At 38.3% G+C, this 10,581-nt stretch overlaps 1 protein-coding gene across 1 annotated transcript; it reads right to left on the reverse strand.

Annotated features, from left to right (window-relative positions):
* Positions 1-1,820: 1,820 nt before the first annotated feature.
* Positions 1,821-6,962, reverse strand: cibar1 (CBY1 interacting BAR domain containing 1). The gene is made up of 9 exons (XM_024260648.2): positions 6,798-6,962; positions 6,119-6,353; positions 5,963-6,031; positions 5,225-5,326; positions 5,127-5,132; positions 4,861-4,965; positions 4,666-4,779; positions 2,788-2,895; positions 1,821-2,168 (listed from the first exon to the last, which is right to left on the reverse strand). Exons 1-9 carry the CDS (start codon positions 6,824-6,826, stop codon positions 2,043-2,045), a joined length of 894 nt encoding a protein of 297 aa, XP_024116416.1. The 5' UTR covers positions 6,827-6,962; the 3' UTR covers positions 1,821-2,042.
* Between the last annotated feature and the right edge of the window lie 3,619 nt (positions 6,963-10,581).

Genomic DNA, 10,581 nt, shown 5'->3' on the forward strand with positions numbered 1-10,581 from the left:
AACTATTGTACTATTAAGAGATTTGTGTCTGATTCAGAACACACATGTTGGTGCAGATAAGGCAGAATGATGAAGGTTTCTGGCAGACAAATACATCAGATTAAGAGAGCAGCTGCTAAAATACTATAACTACATGTTTGAGTCCTACTAAAATCAAGGCGTAGGATTCTCCAGAGACCCCTAAACAACACTCACAGAAACGACCACACTCATTTCCAAACACTGATAAGCGCCGTGCAACTCTGGATTGTCCAAATAGATGAAATAGAGGGTGGTTTGTCCCATGTCCAACAAGGCTGTGACATCAGCAAGGAGGTGGTGGAGTCATGGTTTTTAATCATGGGGAGAGAGCTGGTCAGTCCCTGAAGGTGTGAAAATGACCTCCAAAAAGTATGTCTACTCTCTTCTAGAAGAACCATGTTTTCCGTAACGAAATCATCTTCATGCATGATAATGCTCCATCTCATGCTGCAGGAATACCTCTGCATCATTGACTCATATGGGCAGAAATTGAGATAAACTGATGGCGTGTCTCCCAATTGAGAACTTTTGGAGCATCCTCAAGCTAAATATCTCTCACATCCTGTTCGGACAAAGTCAAGCAGAAACTCTGCAAAAAGTTCAATGGATGCAAGAATTGTGAAGCTGCTACAAAATAAGGGCTCAACCATTTTAAGATCTTTAGAATCTATCAAATGTTGTGGAACTTTGTTGTGTATAATAATGTGCATTTGAAGAAAAAGTTATATTTGGAGGTTTTTCCATGTACCATATTCTATTCACTATAGTTCGTGTTTTATTTTTTTGTTAAAAATTATGTCCATCGTTTGTTTTTTTTACACGTATTTGATTATCATGGGCCATAAAGAGGCAGACATGTTGAAGATAATGTAAGAACTTTATAGGATGACAATAAAAAAAATCCAGTTGGTGAGCTTTGAGCTGAAGGGAAAGGAACTCTGATAGAAGTGTCTGAGTGAACCAGCAGCAGCTGAAGTGTGCCCCAGGAATTCGATTGGACAGGACTGGCATGACGCTGAACGCCAGTGAGTCAGAGTCAATGAGAAGAACCTGCAGCTACGACCGACCTTTTCTCAGCTGTAACGTCCACATTCCTCTTTTGCATATTCCTGTCCGTAGGCCTGTCTTTCAGATAATGTCATTGCCTCTTTGTGTACATCTCAAGAGGACGGCGGGGATTTTTAACTCTGTCAATAGATTTTTTTTTTTCTGTTGGAGTAAACATTTTGTTTTGCTGCGGTTGGGGTGTGGAGCCGTGAGGTTTATCTGATTGGAAAAGCTTTTCTGACTCACCACCTGACACAAACAGACTTTATAGGGGATGACTAAGTGTAACACAGTCCATTCAGTGGACCCGAGTCAAACTGGTTCATGCGTGTGTGGCTGCAGGACTGTTTGCATACACATTAACCTTTTATGTGCATTGAGGTCCTGTTGGTGACACACCACCTACACAGCTTTTATCTCAGTGCTGCTGCGAGAAAGGTTTCCTTGATTGTTCCTTTTTTTTTAAATATATCTTTCTTTACAAACTTTGTTATTTTTTTGTTGATGCTGGAATCATGCATAAACAAAAGCTGAAAGGAATTCAAAGTGACACAAGCGGATGAGGGATAAAGAATGTGTGGAGTGACTCATGGAGGACGGAGCTGCTGCAGCCGCCACTATGGCAGATGATGGTTTCAGCATCAGTTGCAGACATTGATATTGTAACTTTACATATTCTGCATCTCCATAAGAATCATAATAAAAAGCTTGCAACATTTTTGCCTTTTCCTCACACATGTCACTTTGATTAGTAAAATCTCAAGCATTTAAGTACTTTTTTAATGTTCTTCCTATTATTCAAAAACAAAAATGCACTTTTTTTTAAACATAAATGACTCACATTTAAAAAATAACATATGATATAAAAGCAGGAATGAAATTTTTAGAACAAAAAAAATGTTACAAATGATCACCAAAGTAAATGTGCTCCTATGTCAGAGTGAAAAGGACACTTTTGCTCCTATTTGATAGTTTTAACGCTCATCATCAGTCTCCTCTTCATCCTCCTCCTCCTCCTCCTCGTTAGACCCATCTTCATCCTCCTCATCGTCGTCTGCCTCCTCCTCTCTTCTCGTCAGACGGCCGGTAGCTCCTTGTTGCTGTGACAACAAATTAACAGTCACTATGCAACAGAAGTGCTTTGCATGCAGGCAGGCGTTAGGCACGCTTTGTGCCTTTGTGGAATCCAGATCGTTTCTCTGTCGCCTTTGTGATGGAGGAGATACACCCAAATATGACAACACTTTCTTTCAAAGATTGCCTTCCTTTCCGGTTTTACTTGAAAACGGGGTCTGAGTTCATACTTTGAACATGAGTTTTCCTCAGATACAATCAAGCTGTGAGGTTCTCCTGACGTGATGCTGGAATCATTCGAGGCTCCTGTGAGGAATAATCTGTACATCTGAAGTAAAGATCATGACAACTATTGGAAACGTTTCCTGATGACATTCCTTGCTTGGTCCAAAACTGGAAAGTTGACAAGTGAAGTTTTATTGCAGAAACTACCCGGGGTTTTTCTGTAGTGAAGTGGTGGATTGAAACAGCAACCAGAATGACTGATGGGAAAGTTAGCCCACAGTTGGTGTGAAAGCTGATAAGAGTGTTAGCCTCGGCTGGTATGAGGAAGATTTCTGCTTTACAAAGAAAAGGGATTTTTTTGGATGCATCATCTCATAAAAAACTAATCTGGAAGGAGAAATTTTGCTGTTTTTGTGTCACCTTTAAGGTTCCGGATGTGCTCATGAAGGTTCGATCCAGGGAGGTTCTGGAGTTAGTCCGGCCCAAACGGGAGTTGTAGTCAGGGGGGTGCAGCGAACTCCTAAAAACCTGTCAGAAAAACAGCATCATTTTTATCCTTAACGACCAAATAAAAAATTACATGTTAGTTTAAATGCCCATCACTCCATGAAAAATACAATTTAAATAAAACAAATCTTTGAAGAAAACACAGCAAAACATTTAAATATACATGCGATAATGCAAGTGTGAATACTGTAAGCTGAATGTGGATGCTGAAGATGCCAGAGATGATTGCTGAAAATGCTAAAACTGTTAGTCTAAAATGCACAAGCTAATATGATGGCTAAAAACACTGAATCTGAACGCTTGCCAAAATATTAGCTAGATGCCAAATTAGTAAAAAAAGAAAAAGGAAAAATGTCTAATTTTCCCAAAACAGCTAGCATGATGCTTAAATATTTGCCAACTGCCAAGTTAGCCAAAAAATGGAAAAAAAATGTAATTTTCCCAAAATAGCTAGCATAATGCTAAACTTTTAGACAAACTCAAAATTTGCCCCCAAAAAGGAAAAATGTCTATTTTTTTGCTAAAACAGCTAGCATGATGCTTAAATATTAGCTAAACTCAAAATTTGCCAAAAAACAGGAAAAAGGTAAATTTGGACAAAACCATTAGCATAATGCTAAAATGTTAGCTAAAATTGCCTTTTTTAAAGTCTAATTTGGACAAAATAGCTAGCATTATGCATTTAGCATAATGCTAAATATCAGCTAAACTTTAAATTAGCTTAAAACATTTGGAAAAACTTCTAAATTAGCCAAAAACAGCTAGCATGTTGCTAAATTAAAAGCTAATTTCCAAATTACAAAAATAAAATAAACAGCATTTGCTTAAGATTTTAAAGTTTGAATGGTGTCTCTAGCTGAAAGTATATGTGGAAGTTCATAGGTTTCAAATTGCTCAAAGTTTTTGAAGGATTTAAGCAATTTCTCATTCATTTCCTGTGGGGTATATTTTGGTTAATATTTCAAAAACTGTAAAGTTTATACAAACCAAAAGTACAAGCATTAATGTTCTGAACGAGCTGAACGTTTTGATACAAAAATTACTGAAATTGCTGAAAGTGTGATTGAGTTTTACATGCCAAAAAACATACTGAAAAGAACAGGAGAATCACTATAGTGTGAAGGCTGTAAATCATCAGCATAAATCTAATCGTAATTGTTCTGAGATACGAGTCTGATAGGATTTTTGTTTTTCCTTCTTAGCAACGTTTTTACTGAGCAGGAAGAGAAAGAAACCCTCGATCAAGAATATCTGCATGCCAGGCTTTGTGCCGGCTCCAGATGATTCAAACTCTCATGCTTTGTTTTGTGAGTCACTGAAAAAACAGGCCGGCGTCGGTTAGGAGTTTCACATTGATGTGAATGAGAGGGAGATAATTGACGAGAGGATTGTGAGGGTAGAAGGCAAACGTCCACAGGAGGAACCTCCTCACTTGCAGAATGTCACGGATTCTCTCTTTTTTCTTGATCCTTTGTTAAAAAAATAAAAAATAGATGTTTAACAAAAGGGAAAAAAGGATCTGGCTGAACGAATGATGCAGGTGTGTTGAGATAAAGGGCGGAGACAATAGGATATGTATCAACAATGAGTCAGTGAGTAATGAGTGGATATGGCCACGATAATGTAGGAACATTAAATAGAACCTTTAGGTTAGTCAAACTAAGAGCAGAGGCTGAACACAAACAAAATGACACACTTTGCTTCTAACGGTGGAATGTGGGAGCAGTTATTATTCATAATATGCGACATTAGCAAGCTAATTAGCTGGAACTGATCAGAAAACAGGCGTACCTCCAAGTCTGCCTCCTCGTCCACGCTCTGAATGCTTTGGTAGGCCGAGGTGTACACCTCCAGGGCTTTGCCCAGAAAGCACAGCTCCACCGTCACGAACTCGCTGAAGATTTTCTAAAGAGGGACGCAAGGCTGGAGTTAGAACTGGAACAAATGTGGAATAATGACAGACATTTGGGGGGAGTCCCAAAGAACCTTGATGTCTCGGATCTTCTGCCGCTCAAACTCATCGATGGTCTCCTCCAGCTGCTTGGTGGTCCGTGCTGCATCCATGGTGGCTCTTTGTAACTCACTTTCAGCCTGGTGGCAGGAACGGTCCAAACAATATAACAACACAGCATTCTTTTTGGAATTCAAATTTCCTTCCACAGATATGTGGAAAAAAGGTAAACTGTGCTCAAAATAATTTAAAGTATATCACATCATTAAGAAAGGAGAACAAGTGTTTACCCAGAACCCACCTGTGACTGAGGATTTGGTCAAGGAAAAACCTTATTAATGCTCAAATATTCAATCTTTAGTATCAATGACAGTAATAAAGATAGGAATAAAAGGATACAATGATCTGTCTGTCCGAGGGGTTTCTCAGTCTTGTTTTCTCAAGCTGAGCTTCCTGTTTGGCTTCTTTGTCGATGGCACTTTGGGTCATTTTCACATCCTCCTAAATGGTGGAACAAGCAAGACTTAGCGTTAAACGGAATTAGTCAAACGTGACATAGAATTTGAACATTTAATAATATTTTAGGTGTAAAAAAAAAAAATCACAGTTATAGAAATATAATGTCATGTTGATATTCTGAGGGATTCACACAAAAGCAAAAACTTTTTAAAATAAAAATTGTACAAAAAGATATATTTGCAATAGAAAAAAAATCTTACGTATATAAAAATTAAAAAAATATATAATATAATAATGAATAAAACTGAATTTGATTCAAATAAAATATATTTTTTAACCAAGTGGAAACAGTTTGCTAGAATTATTTAAATTATTTGGCTGCTAAACTGAAAGACAAAAAAAAAGTCTAATTTTCTTTTCAGCCAATAAAAATGTAAAAATTGAACAATTTAAATCCAAAAAAAATAAAAATATACTGTATATTTCATATTTTCTGAAATGTACTGCAACAGACCAAGTCCCTAAAAGTGGAAGACTTGTACTGAATAATACTGCCCTCTGCTGGCTAGAGATATTTTTGTTGTTTTTCACAGTTCAATACAGTGACAAAAATATCTCCTTAATGAAATCCATTAATCTAAATGTATTAAAGAAAAACAGGATAGGGACATAACTCACTCGCTTGCGCTTGACCACGGCGCCATAGCTTTTTAATGGCTCCACAACTTTGGCATCAAGTCTTTGCACCTAGAAGAAAAAGTAGATTGATGGATTCAAACCATAACTGTAATTATTAAAAACAAAACCAGGGGTACAGATTTCTGTGTTGTGTACCTGGGCATGGCGGTAGTCTTGAATCTTGGCCAGGTGATCAGCAAACTCCTTCATTCCCCTCTTGAGCTCTGGAGTCTCCGTGTCGGCGTGAAGTTCTATCTGCTTGACCAGAAGGTCCCCTTTGTCTCGCAGTCTGGCTGTTTTTCGACTGTAGGCCGCAAACAGCTGGCACAGCTCTCCAAAGTGCTTCTCCACCTTAGTGATGTTGTCTTGGATCTTCTTTGTCTGACTGTCTCTGGAGAGGAAAGATGACAGCATTATGAAAGTAAAGGGTGAGGAGAAGAAGCACACATTTTGTGTATATACAGTATTAGAACTACCAAAAAAAAAAAAGAAATCCCACAAAGTCTTAGTAATATGTAAATAAAATCAACCTTTTATTTGGTTTGAGCCAAATGATTTCCATTTTATGCTTTTAATTTGAAAGTGTTCTCACCGCTAATGAAAAATAGCGTCGAAATAAACGGGCTAGCTCTGCCGTGCAACCTTTTTCGAACATGAAGCATTAACAATTATATGACAAAATATAAAAAAACGGCTAAATGTCAAGAAAATATGGGTAATAAAACCTAGCTAAGATTTTTAGTCGTCGATTTCCTCGCGTTTTTTTCTCCTTTTTGAACAGAGCGAATGCATTCAAACAGTTGTCGAGATATTTATTTCGTTGCATATTCCTTACCTGGCTCTTACGTTAGGAGTCCGAATCATGTTTGCGGCAGCGAAACTCTAACCACTTCCCCGGCTGGAAACCTTTATTTTTCTGCACTCGGCAGGCAAGCTAATGGCTAGTATGCCAGTGGTCGTTTCCATGGATTCTCAGCATCGTTTCCGTTTGACTGTTGCATTCTGGGAAATGGAGTTGTTTTCCGCTGATGACTCTAATAGACAGATTTTGTCAATTTGTTCCTGTACCGTAACAGTAAAACAAAAAAGCTACAGAAAAACTGTACAATTAATGTGTTTACTTTACGTTTGCACTTCAATTAAAACAATTTAAGGTGTAGCGGCTGCATCCAAAGTTATTATGTTTGGTCACCAAATTATATAAACATGTTTTGGAATGAATTCCTTTTTGAATTTGCATATATATATATATATATATATATATATATATATATATATATATATAAGGATAAGGATTAAGGATAATGGAATGAAAAGTTTCAGAAAAATATTTCCCCGACAGCTGGACTCTGTTTTGAATATAGGTGCCAAGACATTATCAGATTAAAATGAATGGAGCCCCTCTTGTATTTTCCCAAGGAGAGTGGGATTTCCAGCACATTTCTTTCAGCTCTTCTGAATATTTGGAAGAAAAAAAAACAGCAGCTTGTAGTAGGTAATCATCTATAAGATTAAAATATGGAAGATCTCATTGGAGTGATCTGCAGAACTACCATATGGTTATTGCAGTGATGTGTGCCTGGACTGACAACACAATAAAGTTTTTTGAATACAGCTAATGCGCTAAAGCTCTTATAAACATCCATCCAGCTTCTTCCTTTTCTCTGGTCACAGGGGAGGCAGAGATTTACAGATTTTCCTCTACACTGGAACTTCCTGCAGGTCTACCAGGGGAACCCCGAGGCGCCCCCAGGCTAGCCAAGAGCCACGGTCCTTCCAGCTTTGATAAAGAAGTTGAGCAATTTTGACTAATGAGGGATATTATAGGCATTAATGGTAAGTTATTTTGAAAAAAAAAGTACATTTAAAGCAAAAAATAGTAAATTATGCTCAAGCATCTTGTTGTTTTTGAAAATTAAGATAAACTACATTTTAAATAGACTGACTGAATCAATATGATAACAATTTACCCTATAATAATAATAATAAAAAAACATTATAATTATTCATAACAATGTATTAAAAGGACCTGCGAAGCTTTTAGAACAGGCGTGTCCAAACTTTTTGCAAAGAGGGCCAGATTTGTTGAGGTGGAAATGCATGAGGGCCATTTGGTCAAAATTGTAACTATTTTAATGACATTAAATTTAAATTTAATTAACATTTTGTTGCAATTTTCCATTTCTTCATATACAGCAAATACATCTAAATTTGTTTTTACAAAAACCACAGTCAGTTTTTCACACCCTTAATTCCCAGTTAGCTTGTCATAGATGGCATGTTTTCTCTTGTAGTACATCTTCATGGTGACTATAATTTAGCCAATCACAATCAAGTCGTTTTTAGACAGTGCTTGGGGTCGAATATTATTGATTTTACAAAAGAAGGCTGCGGGTCACTAAACATTTTAAGGCAGGCCACATTTGGCCCACAGACCAGATTTTGGACATGCTTTCCTACTTTTGTTTAACAGTAGCTGATATAGGCTCCAGCAACCCCATTACCAATAATGTCAATAAACAGATCTAAAAAATGGAAAATCTTGGTTACCAACTGAAAGAAAGGCTAAACTTTGAGCTAAAATAATTTTTGTATGGTCCATAGAGGAGTTGTGGTGATTAGAATGGAACATTGTTGCACACAATGACAGTAATATTTTTCTTAATTTTAGGTACTTTTTTTGTGAGAACATGTGTTCTGTGGAATGCAGATGCATATCAGTTTTCATATTTCTTAACTTCTTATTTTTTCGTTATTTTTCTTTTATGAAGAAGAGTATGGGAATCAGTAAGACTTCAGAGTGAACACATCTCTTCACCACATGATGGCAGTGCATTTCCATCTGTGTTTTTGCTGAAACTGAGTTGAAATGAATCTGAATTGTTGTTCTGCCCTTCCATCTTCATGCATAAGAAATGATGTTTCAGACATCTCCTTACACCATCATCATATATTTACATTATTCAACAATCACTGGCGTTATTCCAAGACTGGATTCAAACTCCCTAAACACTCAAATGAGTGCAACACCTGCTTGTGTAACTGTGGTCCTATAGGATCTTTGTGTTGAAAGAAGCCTGGGGCTGTTGAGTTATTTACCTTGGCTGCTGGTGAATGAATTCAGAAGCAGTGGCATCTCTTTACCTTGTGCATCAGACTTTTTGCTGAAGCACAGATGGTGTTGTTTCCAAAGTACCAGTTAACAAGGAAAGGGTTGTAACCACCCGCAGCAGCTTCGCCTGCCTCTTCCATGCTCTCGTCTCTCTTTTTCTGACTTTGTCCCCCCTGTGCCCTTCTTGCTCAGTCTTCCGCTCGGTCTTTCTCCCTCTGCAGCTCTCTGTGCTGCGGCACCAGGACAGCACCGCAGAGGTGGGTGGCAATCTGAGCAGATTGGGAGTGACATATGTCAGACTTGGGAGCAGTTGGTGGGGGCAATACAATATCTGCCTCCAAGTGAGCTGATGTGTTTTGTGTGTATGCAGACTTTCCCCTTTCAGGTGCCAGTCATGGTGGGTGAACCCCCCCATGCTCTCCGTCCCCGTGAGCACCAGTGGGGTGTCTGTGCAGGGCATGAGTTCAGGGGCGCAGAGGATTACGAACAGTGTGAAATCATGTTTGCCACTTGATGCATAAAATGAAGTTACAGGCCAAAAGTCAATTTCTCATCATGCGGATTTTCACAAAGTTTGCTCACCCAGCCTTGCCTTTCTTCTGATTTGACAGAAAAAACTCCAGAGGGAAATATATCCATGTTTTCTGCATATTTTAGACCCGGTTTTTATTGCCAGATTTTAGGGAAGTCCTAAAATTAAAAATTGATCGAGTCTGAGATGCGGTTAAATTCTCCGTTGGAGTCTGCCTAAATAAATTAAAGAATAAGTACCCAATGTGTCAAGCTCTTTCACAGCTGTATTCCAATATATCGAGGAAGGTTCTTGTTCATCCAGGTGGCATTGTCTTGAAGCTGAGTCAAAGTAACTGGGCTTAAAGTCTTCTTCCTTCAAACATTTTGCTACACATCCAAGTGGCTTCATCCGTCTGAGTGGTGCAGGATTCAGTCCATATTTGTGTCCTCCAGGTGGGACACCCACATTCCTGCAATAGGATGGTTCATTAAGGGAAGCAAAGGAACAAAACCAGCGTATACGTCTCCTGTCTTGTTATCACCTTGGTGGTCTCCGAGGCCCAATCCCAATTCTTCCCTTCTTCCTACCCCTTCATTTAGTCCTTCCCTCTTTCTACAACAAAAAGTCATTACTTTCATTTAAATGTAAACTTCTGTGCTTCAAAGAGCACTCACGTGAAGAAAAGCTGTTCTCCACCACAGCACGACGTAGTTTACCCTCGCAAAGGAGGGCTCTGCATCCCTCCACTTGGAGGGTGGGATCTTAAAAAACAATATTTCAGACACCGCTTCCACTGCAAATGCCCTTACAAATGGAGGGGGTGGAGAGAAGGGTAGAATTTGGATATGGCCCAACTCTGTGATACAGGGTCTCTAACCCTGTGATCTAGAGATCTTCAACTCTATAGCTACACTGAAAAAAAGGCAAAATGTCTATTGTAGAATTTATTAAATATTATTGTGTAACTTTGACGTATTTCTGTTATGTTTTGTG

Source organism: Oryzias melastigma, linkage group LG11 (genome assembly GCF_002922805.2).
Source record: "Oryzias melastigma strain HK-1 linkage group LG11, ASM292280v2, whole genome shotgun sequence".
Classification (NCBI taxonomy): domain Eukaryota; kingdom Metazoa; phylum Chordata; class Actinopteri; order Beloniformes; family Adrianichthyidae; genus Oryzias; species Oryzias melastigma.